General features: G+C 36.7%; 1 protein-coding gene across 4 annotated transcripts in view; it reads left to right on the forward strand.

The window, feature by feature from the left end:
• Window positions 1-17,467, forward strand: part of LOC114655489 (activin receptor type-2A) — a 135,091-nt gene that overhangs the window by 68,793 nt on the left and 48,831 nt on the right. For all 4 annotated transcript variants that reach the window (XM_051930559.1, XM_051930558.1, XM_028806523.2 and 1 more), the window contains exons 2-3: window positions 972-1,179; window positions 6,223-6,332. In XM_051930559.1, the coding sequence (XP_051786519.1) occupies window positions 972-1,179; window positions 6,223-6,332 (318 nt within the window). The remainder of the gene's footprint in view (window positions 1-971; window positions 1,180-6,222; window positions 6,333-17,467) is intronic.

The raw sequence follows: 17,467 nt of genomic DNA on the forward strand, positions 1-17,467 counted from the left end.
TAGTCATTGTTTTGTACACCAGTAAATGGGAAACCAACTATGATAGCTGCATATCAGCACTAACTGGAGCATATTATCTTTAGGAGGAAACACACAAAGAAGAAATGTGGTTTACAATATTGGTGGTTGAAATTCACATTTTTATTTTTCCATGGCAGGGGAGATATAAAATCCTACATGCCTTAAAATTATGGTGAGGTAGGTAGGTAATAAAATAAACATTTGCCCATATTCTCTTTGACGTAATTTACCTATTTGTTTGTTTTTTTATATTCAGTGTTATTCTGGAAAATCTGCTAAATTGCATTATAGTGTTTTTTTTTTCTTTTTGCAGCATTATTTCTATTAATGATTACTGGTGGACCTTGTCCTGTACATGTTGTGCTTCAGTATGTGACTTATTTTAACCAAACTAGAATGGTTTTTGGCATCTGAACTAGAGGGTGTGTTTGGCTTTAGTTCATTGAGATGTCAGGTATACAGGTGAAGGTCCTTTAAAAATCTATTAAGACATGCCATCACAAATATAATGGGTAACAATGCCTAATGAATTATTGTTTTTTTTTATATGTTATTGTTTTAAATGATGTCCATTTATTGGTATGTGCCGCTCAGTATTGCTTTTTGTGGCTACTTGTTTGTGACTCTTTAACTACAGTTAAATTATAATGACAAACTCTTGTAAATTAATCTACTGATGTCATCTAGTAAATAGTATATAAAGGTTTGGTGTACAGTAGTCTGCTTTGTTATAATCCTTATGTGGACTGAAGTCACTCAGTATTTTTATAATTATGTTTTTGTCAGTGGGATGTGCCTATTTTGCATTGTGCTCATTTTATGTTTATATTAAACAGAAAGATTACAATTTTTTTAGAGTGAAAGTAAGCAACTGCACTTCAAAAATTTCTGTTTGCACATTGCTGTTACCTTTTCTTGTGTTTCTTATTTTATTTTATTATTTTGTTAAGGTGCAATCCTTGGCCGTTCAGAAACACAGGAGTGCATTTTCTACAATGCCAACTGGGAGAAGGACAGAACAAATCGCAGTGGCATTGAACCTTGTTATGGTGAGAAAGATAAAAGAAGGCACTGTTTTGCTACGTGGAAGAACATTTCAGGATCTGTTGAAATTGTTAAGCAAGGTTGCTGGCTAGATGACATCAACTGCTATGATAGGTTGGTATTATTTTTCTAAGCATTTATCCAAATGTTAATGAAATAAGTCAAAGCCATCTTAATATCGAGTTTTAATTAAGCAGTTATACCTGCTTGTCAAGGTGCTATTTTTCAAGACTGTTTTTCAAAAGCAAAAAGAAAATTAAAGTTCACTATCAATGCAAGTGCTGATACATTCTGCACAATTTGGAGTTTTTTTTTTTTTTTAAATGGATTTGATTGGTTTAAAGATTGAAAAGACACTTGGGGTTGGATTCTAGAAATCTTGTTGTTTTACAATAATGATAATAAAATATGGACGATTAGGAATGCTTCAAAATATATACAGTATATATTTTTTGTTATTGCTAATTCCGTTACTCATCATTCTAATTCTGTTACTCATCATCTGATGATGCCAAGTGCCCATGCCATCTGCAATTTAAAAGCGCTGTCCTCATACTGCATGCTTACTAAACAACACACAAAAGTGAAACTGTCGGCATATAGGCATCTTTACCATGCTCATTTTCATTTGCAGAGCTTTGGCAATTAAATCATGCATTCTTTCTCTCTCATATCTATTAATCTATCCGTCTTACTGTCTCTGTTTCTGTATGTATACATTTATGAATCTGTGTATGAATATGTATGTAGAGATTCATATCACTTGATTAACTGAATACTAAATTTGATGTCAAAATTCTGACTCCTAATATAAAGTTAATAAAATAGGATAATTACAAAATGTAGTTTTCCTTTATTAGGAGTTAGCTTCACAAATTAAATGTGAAACTAACTTCAGCAGGCTTAAACTGTGACTAAATTTTCAGAGACCCATCAATAAACATTTAAACAAGTTAAAATTATAAACACCCTGGGCTGAAAATACACCCTTTTTTAAACTGATAATAAATCCATCTGCTTAACAAACCCTTACATTTTCATTATAGTATCATGGTGAATAAGAGTATATACTGCTATTATTAGGTGTAACACAGGAGCCAAACAATGAAAGATCAGGATGTCACTTTACCAAAGGACATTCTAACTTACACTGACTTGTACTCCATATAAAACCAATATACAGTTTCCAGTCAGCTGAATATGTACAAGTAGAAGGAAAGTAGGATACCAGCAAATGGCCCATGTAAAAAACAGGTAAAACATGCAGACTCCTCCTGTGTGGTAACTAAACCTAATCAAGTCTATTGCCATACAGCCTTTAAAAACAAAAATACATGTAAATAAAAATTACAGAATAAAGTCAAATTCATATTTTTATTTTAATTTTTATATTTCAAAATCCTTTAATTTCAGGTAAAAATGTTAGTGAGTGTTGAAAATGAAAATATTTGCCTGTTTGGTGGTTCCTTAAGGAATGCTAGTGATCTTGGTAACATAAAGTAATGGACATCACATGTTTCGCCATGTCTTGACCTAACTAAGTTTAGAGATCACTTCACTTTTCAAGTTTTAGAATCAAACCTTTTAAGTAAGCTTTAATAAAGTACAGTAATCCCTCGCTATATCGCGCTTCGCCTTTTGCGGCTTCACTCCATCGCGGATTTTATATGTAAGCATATTTAAATATATATCGCGTATTTTTCGCTGCTTCGCGGGTTTCTGCGGACAATGGGTCTTTTAATTTCTGGTACATGCTTCCTCAGTTGGTTTGCCCAGTTGATTTCATACAAGGGACGCTATTGGCAGATGGCTGAGAAGCTACCCAACTTACTTTTCTTTCTCTCTCTCTTGCGCTGACTATCTGTGATCCTGACGTGGGGGGTGTGAGCAGGGGGGCTGTTCGCACACCTAGACGATATGGACGCTCTTCTAAAAATGCTGAAAGATTATCTTCACGTTGCTATCTTTTGTGCAGCTGCAGCTGCTTCCTGAAACGACATGCTGAACTGTGCTTCGCATACTTAAAAGCACGAAGGGCACGTATTTATTTTTTTAATCTGTCTCTCTCTATCTCTCTCTCTCTCTCTGCTCCTGACGGAGGGGGTGTGAGCTGCCGCCTTCAACAGCTTTGTGCCGTGGTGCTTCGCATACTTAAAAGCCAAACAGCACTATTGATTTGTTTGCTCCTTTGAAGAGGAAGATATGTTTGCATTCTTTTAATTGTGAGAATGAACTGTCATCTCTGTCTTGTCATGGAGCACAGTTTAAACTTTTGAAAAAGAGACAGATGTTTGTTTGCAGTGTTTGAATAACGTTCCTGTCTCTCTACAACCTCCTGTGTTTCTGCGCAAATCTGTGACCCAAGCATGACAATATAAAAATAACCATATAAACATATGGTTTCTACTTCGCGGATTTTCTTATTTCGCGGGTGGCTCTGGAACGCAACCCCTGCGATGGAGGAGGGATTACTGTATATATAGACTGTTGATTATGTTGTAGAAGCTGGCTGTTTGCACACTAGTATAATTTTCTAGTGTAATAACTTTTTAGATGTTAACATAAATTCACTACTTAATTAACCATCTATAACATGCAGCCAGGAACCACATGCACTTTGTGAGAGTCTTCTGCAACCTGACAGTTTAAAGGAATTCTCCCTGCCTTCTGCCCACCTACTATGACCTCTCTCTTACTTTGGTAAACATGGACTATTCTCTAACATTTAATTACATTCAGTATGGAGGAACTCTCCAGTAATTTGGTGGAAGAAAGCCCCATTGTATCTCTGCTCAGTGGCTCTTCTAGCACCTTGGAAACTCCTATCAATCATGCACCCTGTTACTTTACATTTTTTTTTAACCTTGCTAAAAATGTACAGTTCATTCAATGTGCTAGAAAATCATTACATTTTCTACATTTAGGGTAGGTTGGCTAGGCCCAATGTAACACATATATAGTGTTAACATCACATGAAGCCTTTTTATATGATGCATGTTTTCAATTTTGTGTTTTGGTAGTACAGTAATAATTCTTTGCATTTATATAGCGCTTTTCTCACTACTCAAAGCGCTCAGCAATTGCAGATTAAGGGCCTTGCTGAAGGGCCCAACAGAGCAGAGTCTCCTTTGGCATTTACGGGATTCGAACCGGCAACCTTCCGATTGTCAATGCAGATCCCTAGCCTCAGAGCCACCACTCCGCCTATAAGTAGACCCCCGCGAAGTTGCAGTTCAGAGTTCACAGCCTCCGTCATTTGTGGATTTTTCCTTATAACCTATCTAATAATTGTTAGTGGAAACCGCAAATATCCTCCACAGTTTTTATGGCTTTTTTCATGGCAATACTGTACTGTAGAGAGAACAGGAAGCAATTGTAGAGGAAAACGTGGCTTGGGATGGTGAAAGTAGCCAATAGAATTTCAAACTGCAACTCCCAGCAGTTCCTGCAGTGGCTCTGATTGGTCTTCTGCTGAGGGTGCTGGGGCTGTTGGGGTCAAAGGATGTCAGTGGCTTTTAAAAAGGGGGCCAGTGACCAAAAGCAAAAAAAAAAAAAAAGTTTTTGTAATTTGTGTTACGTGTTCCTGTCTGTCTGCCTTCTGTTGGGTTACCTGTACTTATTCGTTTTGTCCTGGATCATTTCGTTTTTGGCGTCTGGATTGTCTGCCGTTTGCCTGTGTACATGAGAACTGTAAGTGGATTCATGGCCATCCTGCAAAGAAAGGAGCGCTCCCGAAACCCATCAACCTGTCTTCACCATTTCGGGAACTAGCAGTAGGACTCTCTTTACATTTCCATTCAACTTGCGGATCTCTGGACTATCTATTTTCATCATTACATTTCATTCGTTGCCGTTTTTCATGAACGTTTTTCATGATTTACTGTGCGTGTTTTGTTTGTGCTTTGTTGTATTTAATGTGTAATCGCTGCTCTGTCGCGTGATATGCTTCTCGCGTGGCGCTACACATACTTAAAAGCCTGAACAGCACCTGTCCTTTTTGGATGATTGCTTTGTTTCTCTCTGCTCCCGTTGTGTTCTCCTGTGATGATTGTCTATTCTTTAATCGACAACTAACTGCATACTGAGCTTGTTTTACTTCTGAAAGAGACATGTTTGTTTGAAATGTTTGAATAAAGTTCCTGTCTCTACAATCTCCTGTGTTTCTGTGCAATTCTGTGACCCAAGTGTGACACCCTGCAGTCTCACTGTCGCTGGGGTTCAGCCTCTGCACTAGACTAGCCTGACAGCGTCAGCGTTTACCTCTGTGTGCTTGAGTGCAGCCAGTTCAAGCGTAGTTGGCTCGGTGATTTACTGAATTTCATCCATTACATCAGTTGCACCTTGTACTTATTGTTCCAGTAGTTTTTTAAATAGTTTTTACAGTTCATTAGCAGTGTGTAAAATGATCAGTGTTGCAGTAATTGTGATGCTCTTTGCATGAAAAAAAGTGTTCCACTAAAATTTCACTTTTTCTTTGTGAATTGTGATGTTTACTTAAAGTGCAGCAAAAAAGTATTTGGTGTCCAGGGATGCATTAAACCCCAAGTATGTGGCAGTTTAAGAGTTAAAGCCCCAAGATGCCACCGAAAGGCCTGCACCTTCTAAGGCCTGAAAACACGCTTGCATGAATTACAGTACATATAGCGGTAACATTGGTGTTTTACATTCTAGCACTGCGGGAGACATAGCAGTACAGTATACAGGTTTACCTTTACATTCTTTATTTTTAGGTAATGTATTAAGCGGAGTTTGAAATTAAATTGAAGTGTTTTGGGGGCATATTTAAGGTTTAAACTATAAAAATAGGCATTTTTTTTTTTTACCACATCCAAAATTCACAGTTTTTCACAATTTGCGGGTGCTCTAGGAACATAAATCCTGCGAATTTTGGAGTTGTACTGTAGTTCAATAAATGTCATTCCTTGTGACCAAATCCAACAGAGGACTTTAGTTGATATCATTTGCTCAGTTCCACTATCAGTTCAGAAGGCACTGGTATAATTTAGTATCACTTAAAAGCTTATAGAATAGTTTAAATTTAGAAAATATTGTTTATTTGCATTTTTGTCTGTTTACTAACAATAAAATGCCTCTTTCAGACAATTTTGTTTTTTGGTTTGTCTATATATACAATGACACACTTTTTTTCCCTAACAGAAATGACTGTGTGGAAAAGAAAGAGAGTCCTGATGTTTTCTTCTGCTGCTGTGAAGGCAACATGTGTAATGAGAAGTTTTTTTATACTCCTGAAACTGTGGGAATACAGCGTAAGTCTCATTTTACATGCATAATAAAAGAATAAATAACATTATAATAGCCTAATGATGTTTTAACTTTATTTAGTATCATATTTTAAGGAGAACACTACAATAAAATACTTCACAGAGTAATAGGCTATACAGTTTTAATCAAATCCTGCAGTAAACTGGAGTGTATTGCATGGTACATCCATCCATCCATTTTCCAACCCGCTGAATCTGAACCCAGGGTCATGGGGGTCTGCTGGAGCCAATCCCAGCCAACACAGGGTGCAAGGCAGGAACCAATCCCGGGCAGGGTGCCAACCAACCGCAGGACACACACAAACACACCCACACACCAAGCACATACTACGGCCAATTTAGAATCGCCAATCCACCTAACCTGCATGTCTTTGGACTGTGGGAGGAAACTGGAGCGCCCGGAGGAAACCCACGCAGACACGGGGAGAACATGCAAACTCCACGCAGGGAGGACCCGGGAAGCGAACCCAGGTCCCCAGGTCTCCCAACTGCGAGGCAGCAGCGCTACCCACTGCGCCACCATGTCCCCCTACATGGTACATAGTAAGATGTAAATATAATGTTATAAACGGTAAAGTTATTTATGGTACAGTAACCCAAACACCGGGAAGATACATGCTGCTGTGTATTGAGTTAAAATTCACATTTTAGAAAGTAATGGTTTAGAAGTGAGTTTCTAGACTGAATTTAAATGTGGAGTAAGGAGATTCACAAAGGGACACAAAGAAAAGGTATCCCTAAAATAAGAAAAAAATGCTTCAGTGGACCTTGACTGTCCAACAAGTATATCAGGGCAAGGCCATCCTGGCAGTGTTTTTAAGGAATATTACACACAGTGATTTGTATGTACATAATTGTATCATGAAAGTAATTAAAGGAAATCATTGTTACTGTGCATTTAGCCTTTTGATGTATTATTTGGTTGCTTGTTGAGTGTTCAAGAAGCAGAATTGAAAGCAGTTTCAGGTACTCAAAGACTGATAAACTGTCAAATAGTTAAAACAAGTAAGTAATGATGAAAGCATGACGAGTACTTTTGTGTTCTTTATGGAATTATTCTATCATGCTCTGTAGATTCTTTGTGTAATGGTAAAATAGACAATGAAAAGTATAGTGTAAAATTAATACTAGCAGTGCACAGTATATGAAGTTACTTTCAAACCCTTAAAGCTGAACTTTGTTCTTTAGGTAGTTTGAAAGCTTCCTAATACAGTATTCAATAAGTAATACTTGTATTAATCAAATTTCTTCTTATATTTATTTAAGATATGCATTAATTTACCAATTTATTATACAGTAGTGCGATGGTTCTCAACCTTTATTCATATAGGGGTCCCAGTGTACCATGAGGTTATATGAAGGCCCCCCTATGCATGCCATAATATTTACCTCCTTGTACCTTTGCTGAAGTCAGAGTTAGGTGTTTGCTTTTGAACTTACATTAAAGTAAAACAGATTAGTTTTTTTAAGCATAGTACAGAATGAGTAGGTCATTTTAAAAACAGCCTGTATGTGTTTATGAAATAAATAAATGTTCTGATTTTAACTACAGGTAAGTGCATAATGCCGAGCCATGGCCTCCAGTTGAGAACCACTGCAATATTGTTTTGATTTTTTTTTTTTAGCTTTTATAAATTATAATGAAAATAATCATTTTCAGAAAGTTTTGCACAAACTTATTTTTTACTGATTCATGTTAAAGGCTTATTTATGTGAATGCATACTGAAATTTTTTCAGTCTGTTATCCTTGCACGACCACATTCATTTTCAGTTCTTAATTCTGGCATATTTAATTTTAAATGAAAATGCATGGTTTGTTAATGTTAGTTTTTTATTTGTAATCTAGTGAATTTTGGTAAAGACTTTTGGTGCTTGCAATCATAATGTTTTATTTGTTTAATGTTATATTGATTAAAAATATTGTATTTTGCAATTTTACTGTTCAGTGATGACAGGTAAAATGCAGATTGCTTAGGGATAGTAGTTTGATGCCTTTTCTAGTCATTATTTTTGAGAGGATTACATATTTCCTCTTGTGTGTGTAGGAATTCTCTAGGCCTTCTGGATTCTTCCAGCATTGTGAAAACACGCAAGTTGCTTGGCAACTGTCCCAGCAGTGTCCTACAATGGGCTAACGTCTAAGATGGGTTCCTGTCTTACATTAAAAGCTGCATGGATAGACTGCAGTTTTTATTATTCTAAAGTAGAAAATTGGGTTTAAAGTGAATAGATTACTTTTTATTTTATCTTTTCAATCTGTAAGTTTAGGATACTAACAGTTTACTTAGATACATAACACTTGTAGCAAATAAATGGTAATTATTATGTGATCCCTAAGTGGTTTACAGCAGTTTTGCAATTCCATAAGCAGTGTGCAGAATAAGTCACGATATGTAAGTTTGCAAGAAAATATTTGCTTTGAATGTAACCTAATTTTACTTAGTTGAGTGAAATGTTGGTATAGTTAAATATTCTGTGGTGATATAGTGGCACTGTGTTAAACACTGCTATCTGACTCATCCATTGTTCTGGCTTTGAAACTTATGTTCACTCACTGTGTTTGTATGCTCTTCTTTTGTCTAAGTGGATTTTGCTCCAGTATACCACCCTGTCTCAAAGACATGCATGTTTAATTATTTAGTCATATTTATTTAGTCATTTTGAATTGGTCCTGACGTTTGTGGTCTGTGTGTATGTAAGTATGTGAATGTGTGTGAAGGCCCTATAATGAATAAATGAATAAAAGTATACATTTCTACTTTAATTTGAATCTGATTTGAGATTTTTATTTTAACAAGTTTTCAATTAATGTAGTCAATCTCTGTAAGTTTTTCATCCACTATATGCTAGAGCAGGTCAAAATGTGTACTTTTGTTGATTTATAAAGTCTTTGTGTCACTGACTATTTTAGCATTTCAAAAAGAAAATACAGTAGGGCTGTATCGGCATTCACCTACAAAAGTTTATTTAGAGCTTTGCTGACAAAAAAAACAAGCTGGAAGCACAATTTCTTCCTATGTAAATCATAAACACTCAAAAGACAAACATTTTGTTTTATTTGGTCCAACATGTAGAACCAAATTATTCTATATTCTGTTTATCATTATATATATTATAGTATTCTGAACTAAATTAATTTTTAAAATAACATTACCTTGAAGCAGACGTTTGATTACAAAAATCTGCAAAAAAATGTATTTATGCCTGCTTTATAGTTTTTAATTATTTCAACCAAAACTGATATCTTAAATTCTTGATACTATTCAAATTATTACTATGGTTTTTGCTGTATAATGGTAAAACATAAAGGCAGAAAAACACTTTTTCATTAATCAATTAATAACTTTCTGAATGATTTCTGTAATCAAATTTGCAAAAACCTCAAGTAAACTTTTTTCACGTTGTCATTATGGGGTGTTGTGTGTAGAATTCTGAGGAAAAAAATGAATTTAATCCATTTTGGGATAAGGCTGTAACATAACAAAATGTGGAAAAAGTGATGCGCTGTGAATACCTTCCGGATGCACTGTATTTGCTTATTAAATAATAGTCAGAGCCTCTGTAGACCAATTATAGATGAAGAGTTGCTAAGGTAATAGAATGTTCAAGCGACATTGCAAAACTTAGGATAATTCATAAAGAAGGATGATTGTAATTTTTACCTCCTCCTTAGACACCAGAGTTAAGAGAGAAAATGTAGTGTACAGCCAGTTTTTTTTCCACAAAATGAACATGCTGAAAGTATAAATTAGTCTTCTGACTTAAATATTATATTGTGTGTGGCACTTTGTATTTTACATTCTTCTTATGTTTGCCCCATCTTTCTTTAAAAGTAAGTCTCACAGGAAGCCGTTAATTGCCATTGTTGTAAGGTACCAGCTGCACTAATTGTCAATACATGTGCAAATGACTTCTTCCTGTCTACACTCTCAGCTAGTTAAAGCTTTTTTTATTTATTTCAATGAAGTGATTGTATTTTGAATGGTTGTCTGCCTGGCTACAGTGTTACTGCAGCCTATAAAAGTGCAGTTGCAATGAGAGTTAGATTTATGCATCTGAAGATTAACAGGATCTGTTTCTGTTATTCCTGGAAGAATGCCTTTGTATCCAGTATCAGTGGAGTGTCCCAGCTTAACCTCTTAACAGTTACGATCCTGTCATTTTAGAAGCCCCCACCTCCTCCAAAAAAGACAAAAGCAAACAGGCCTATGTAGCGTATTTTCTTCTAACACCAGTTTAGCTGCTGTTACAGTTGTTCTATATATATATATATATATATATATATATATATATATATATATATATATATATATATATATATATATATATATATATAAAATATACAGTATATGTGAACGTCAATATATTGTTTTTTATTTTCCTTGTAGTTTGGACTGTATTTTTAGTAATATTGATTCACTTAATATGTTAATTTTTTTTTGGTAAAAGTGCTGAACTATTTAATTTTCTAATTGCTAAAATTTTAAATGAAGACTTTAGGTTCATACTTGTAGTGTGAGTTTTTTTTTTTTTTTTTTGACTCCGCTAAATTCTCTGAAACCTAAGACCTGAAGAAGAATTGTGATGTAGTGGTACTGCAGCTTTATGGTGTGATATGCCAATAAATGTTGCTTCTTTTTAAGAACGTGGCTAGCTGTTCCACTGCGATGGAAAAAGTTTATTGGAATTTTCAGAGCAGCCTGCAATACAAAAGTGAGCGTGTGCTCAAAACAGCTGACTTAAAGTAGCTCCGTAATACTGGTGTTATCAGTTATGATGGCTAGTTCTTTTTCTTTTATGTTCCATTCATTCAATGTCACTGTCAACAAGCATCAGCTCTAGATCCTCATTTTAAAATGCTTCCTTTTTGACTGAAGACTGTAAGGACACATTTTCTAGACTGCTTAATGTAACTGCTACAAGTGAGCAATTGAAGATATGTGTAACTTGTAGAATTATAGAAAGACATGGGTATTCTCACTGTATCTATAATTTCGACCAATTCAGGATTATATTAAATGTCCAATAAGGGAATATATTTGGCTAACAGTTTAATTGAAGGGTGTCTACACTGAGATTCATAACAAACGAATAGGTTATTGAATAACATTTATTATTTAAGAAGCAACATTTAATTATTTTATACATTAATAATATTCACAAGATGATATAGATGTTTTATAAATTAGACACCATTGCATTAAAACAAGAAGCCCCCCCATGTGTTTTTTTTCTTTTGTTCCACATCTTCCAAATACTGATGTTAACTGTTCATCACTAACCAAGCATTTCTTCTTAAATATCATTCCATGCATATGCATATATTATGACGTCACTATGTAGACATCCTTCAAATAAAGTGTTACTGAAATTTGTCACATTATATTAATGTTCTCTATGCATGGTTAAGTAATTTCTAAAAAAAGCCACCACTTCAAATATATCAGTGCATACTAATTCAGTCAAGATAAAATCTATATTGAATTGAATCAGGGCATCGTGAATTGATATCGAATCAAATCGGGACATCAGTGTTGATACCCAGCCGTACTGAGTAATACTGTGTAATTCGTTGACAACAAAATGATGTTAACAATGATCAATGGACACCAAAATCACCAACCCATTGAGGATTGGATCCAACATCACACCAAAAATCACAGTCAGAAATTGAAGTCACAGGGTAATCCAATTTGTGTGAATTTCACCACAGCAACTCATCATGTGAATCAGTAGTGTATATGTCCCCCAAGATTCTGTATGCACTCCCGGCAATATCTAGGTATGCTCCCGATGAGATGGCGGATGGTTTTCTGGGGGATCTCCTCCTTGACCTGAATTGGGGCATCAGTGAGCTCCTGGAAAGTTTGTGGCGCTACTTGGTAGCATCAGATGCACCGATAGAGAACATCCCCAAGGTTCTCGGTTGGATTCAGTTCTAGGGAATGTGTAGGCCAGTCAATGGCATCAATGCTTTCATCATCCCGGAACTGCCTACACACTATGGACACATGAGGCCGAGCATTGTCCTGCACCAGGGAGATGCCAGGGCCCACTGCACCAGTGTAAGGTCTGACCATGGCTCTGAGGATTTCATCCTGGTACCTAACAGCAGTTAGGGTACTGTTACCTAGCACATGGGGCAGTGTGAACCTGCAAGGATATGCCCCTCAGACTATCACTGACCCACTGCTAAACTAGACAATACTGCATGATGTTGCAGGCTGCATAACGTACACCACGGTGTTTCCAAACTCTTTCACATCTGTCACATATGCTCATTGTGAACATGCTCTCATCTGTGAAGAGAACAGTGATGGACCCTTATGCCACCCTCATGGAGGCGGTTTCTGACAGTTGATCAGAAAAATGCACACCAGTAGCAAGCTGGAGATCATTTTGTTGGGCTCTGGCAGTAAGCCTCCTGTTTCTCCTCATACAAAGGAGCAGATACTGGTGCTATTGCTAGGTTGATACCCTTCTACAGCCCTGTCCAGTTCTTCTCATGTAATGGCCCATCTCCTGGTGTCTCCTGTATGCTTTTGAGACACCGCAAACTGCCTTCCTTGCAACAGTACATATGGATGTGCCATCCTGGAGGAGCTGCTGCAGGTACCACCAGTAGTGACAATGAAACTAGCAGGACTAAAGAAGAATCAGTCAGGCAGGATAAGGAGAGAGCCACTACCTGCAAAACCATTCCCTTTTTCGGGGTTGTCTTCCTGTTGCCTCTCCAGTGCACCTGTTATCACTTTCATTTGCACCAAAGCTGGTGAAGTTGATTACAATCGTTTATGTTTCCTATCTGGACAGATTGATATCCCTGAAACTTAACTGACTTGGTGTTAGACTGTGTTAACTAACTGTTCCCTCAGTTTTTTTGACCAATATATTCTGTTCTTAGATCATGAAAAATCCAAGTTACAGCAAAAATGTTCATGATTTAAAGATGGCTGAGCAATTTCTAGAGTGATATTGTTGTGAATACTTTATCTGATAAGCTGTGAACTTTTAAAGACTGTTTGAAAAAACTGGGAGTGGTCTCCCTTAGAGTTTCTCATATACTCAGATATGGGGATGGATATTTGAGGAGTAAACCACATGACAATGATTATATTTTTATATTATGTACATTAAAGAACCATCAAAAACAAATCAAATTAATAATATATTGAACAATTATAAAAGTAAAGTTGAAAAAAAAATCAGACTCTGCAACTGCATGAATAAAAGGTAAAGTAGCACTTCTGGTTAGCGGAAATAGCCCAAAAGTTGATAAAAATCTACATGTTGTACCTCTGCAAAATTTGGTTGACCCAAGTGAAAACATACTCAAGTTATCATGTTTACATGCGCACACACACACACAAAGACAGACACAAGACACTCGGGGAGGTCTAAAATGTAGAAATTCATCAAAATCTCGACATTGAATTTTTGGATGATTACAATCCCTATATGTTAGAAGTAAAAAAGACAAGAAGAGAAGAGAACTGGGATTCCATGACAGAAAAAAAACAGTTTGTTACAGTAATGAATTGATGATACATGAAATGAAGACTTTGACGGAGTAACTAAAGTCAAGTTGGAGGAATCTGAAGGATTAGGTCATGTAATAACAAGGCTATATACTGGTTCAGCTTTTAAAAAGCGTCAGCGAGCTGAGGAAGGTTGGATCGAAATTTTTTTTTTTTTTTTTTACTAGGACAATGACTTCCAGGATGTTTTTGAAGCAAACAGACATGTCATTCTTTCTGATGTAATCAGAACTCCGACCTGTGGTCTGGGTATAAAAGTTATTGTAAGCCATAATTATGAGCCACCTTTAAGTGAAAAAGCTTTAGGCTCAAGAACCACGTTGTCAAGCTTTGGTTAGAATCTTTGAAATTGAGTGTAATCAGAGACTAAGATGAACTCCTTACCTAATATATAATAAATGAATTGTAATGCAAGAAAGTTTAGTAAGGTCAAGCCCTCGACTGGAAGTGGTTGCCTGTTCCCAAGAGACGTTTCTTTCCACCATATTAGTTTACTTATAAAATGTTTGTTTGTTTATTATCAATTGTTTATTACATTAAATAAAATACTGGACTTCACCAGTCTCTTATCTCCAATCATCTGACCATGACTCCACTTGACTTTCTGTTAGCTAAACCCCTCCAAATTAGCTAATTTCCATAGGTCCCTGAAACACCTCTTTTTGCATGGTCCTTTGAGCTGGATGCTAAACAGACCAACCAAAAGCAAATTGGATATGGCAGTGTGTACATTGTCATTGAAACGAGCAGAAGGGAACACCTAAGTTGACATCCGCTTGTCCAGCCAAACCGTTTTTTTATGACCCCAACTCACACGCTGTAGATGACCTGTCTGCGGGTGCCACGACAGCCTTTCATTCAATGGGGTTAGTCGGCGTGGGCAGTAGCTTACAGTACGCAGCCAAGGCCACCAAGAGACGAGAGTTCCAGCTCACCTATCAGATTATGATGTGGGATACTGTCCTTCCAAAGGTAACGAGCCCTCCATCGTGAGCACCAAGCAAAGTGAAAGTATCAAACTGAGAAGTACTGTTATCGCACCTTTGTGTGAAAAGTAACTGATCAGTTAAATCGGAACATAGCAGTAATAGATCCAGTGTACATACAGCTTTAAGTCAGATCTCAGTTTCCATTCGTAACTCAGAATCAGCAATAGTAAGTGGGAAAAGGAAACATGCTGAACTGGCAGAGATTAAGCGGCAGATAGATGAGGATGAGAGAGCCAACGAGTTATTGAGCCAGCTTGAAAACCAAGTGCGTGATGCGCTTTGCCAAAGAGTGAGCATGATGCAAAGGCTTTTTAGACAGCGGCGTCGTAGACAAGCTGAAAGGAACTTGTAGGAAGCTTGTTTGATATCGGCCTTTCTTAAACAGAATGAGGATGAAGAACGTTTATATTTGCATGCTTGTCAGTCTGCTGAATTTTCTCTAGGATTAAATGTGGACTCTCAAATGGTAGTAGGTTATCCACCAGACCTTTTAAAATTCTGGCAGTTTCACACATTAAAAAATGTTTTACAGTTTCAGTTTCAAGTTGGGATCAACAGCCACATAACCATAAAACAGATTTTTTTAAAAAAATTATTTAATGGTAAACATTATAAGTGCAAGAAGACTGTTTCAAAATCATTCTAGGTAATAAAATTAACATAATAAACCAAATTGGAGTAACAGACAGCTAAAATTAGAGGTAGAAAGGTAGATGATGAGGTAGAAACAGGTGAAGAATCAAATGTCCAGTACCTTTCATTTTAAATACAGGTACAAACAACTTCACTGTGCTATTAAACTCCAGGCACTTTATTTATAAATACTTATTTTAAACATGAAAGATTAGGTTGACATTCTGTTTACATTAGATGTAATGTTTTTCTGCTTATGCAATCACTGGATTTTGGCAAGGAAAATCAATTGATCCACTTTATGGGGTTTCAGAGCAGCCCTTTGACTTGTGACAATAGTGCCACCTGTGCTAAACACTCTTTCTGATGGGGCACTGGTTGCTGGGATACAAAGATACTTTTCTGACAGGCATCCAGACTCAGGTACAACTTGGATGTTTGACTGGACCATAAGTCGCTCGTCTTTGCAAAAAATTTGCTGTTCTTTAATAGCTTCGCAACCCTCTGTCGGCAATCGCTATACATATGTGGAATGGCCATATCAGAAAAATATTGTCAACTCGGATGATCATTTCGCGCATCTAAAGTGTGCATCGGTTTCTTAAAATCCACGTTGTCTACCGCTTTGAATGGTATCATATCCTTAGCTACGTAGAATGTGACCCCCTCAGTCACCTCTTTCCATCGTTTGCTGCTTTTATCATATTTTATTCGACTGCTCTAATGCAACGATAACTGCTTATACCTCGTTACCATGCAAGATACAGATCAGTGGGGTTGTACTTACCAGACTGAAACAGTCTTGGCATGTTCCTTCGGGTGTCTCTGTTTAAGATTAAATAGATTAAACAGATTTGTCGTATTGTCTCCTGAAGTGCCAACTGTTGTCTGACAAATTTTACATACAATTTTGCTTTGTGCAGTATCTGACTATGCACAGCCAAGCCACTGCCACACTACTAACATCAAGTCCTTCTTTGGCACAAGCTCCTCATCTGCCATGCTACTTGCTCTAAAAACTGTTTTCAGCTTCGTCACATAAGAAAGCCGTGGTGGGGACACGTGATGTAATTTGGCCAGTAACAATGGGAAATCATTCTGTTGGTTTGTGGACTTGGCACGAATGCATCAGTATCAAGTATTAGAAGAATATAAAAGATCATGATCTGTACAATTCACTTGAAAATTAGATTGTGGACATCTTTAAGATCGACCACAATTCAAAAATCATCAGATCGCACAACACTAATGGACAGACTCATCAACTTGTCCAGAGTGAAACTGGAGAGCTAATGAATACACCTCCTATTAAAATCGGAGATGCTGAGGCATTTAATGAATTTGCTCTCTGAGTCTACTCACTTGTTGGAATGTTGAAAATGCTTGAAGGAGACAATGGTTATGAACTGAAATGTGGTTCACATGTCGATCCGGTTTTGTGCAAACTACCTCCTAGTTTTCAAGATGGATTTATTGAGTACTGCATAACACGTAGAATATTTGACTAGAAATGCTGGCATAATTTATACGCTGCAGCACCTCTCCATCTGGTTACAGACCAAGTCATGGGCAGAACGAATCTCAGAGTGAGCTGTTCTTCTTTACCATGGTGAGGTCATGAAGTCAGAGAAAAGAACACCGCCCTGTTACATCAAGAAGAAAGAAAACCCCACCTTAGTGCATTGTTGTGCTGAAGCAGGACCAGCTGAAACAGCTACATGCCCTACACACACAAAATGTAAATCAAAGGCTATGCCGTACTGTCCATACTTTGATTGTGAAGACCATTACCTTAATAGCTGTGCAGAATTTAAGAAGTTAAGTACTGACCAGGTTATACAATGGATTAAAGACGATGACAACTGTTGGAAATGTGCACGTTCACATAAGTCTGAAGTCTGCAACTTAAAGAAGCCCTGCAGCTCTTCTAAGGAGCTTCACCTGACCATACTACAGTAC

This window comes from Erpetoichthys calabaricus, chromosome 8 (genome assembly GCF_900747795.2).
Source record: "Erpetoichthys calabaricus chromosome 8, fErpCal1.3, whole genome shotgun sequence".
NCBI classification, from domain to species: Eukaryota; Metazoa; Chordata; class Cladistia; order Polypteriformes; family Polypteridae; genus Erpetoichthys; species Erpetoichthys calabaricus.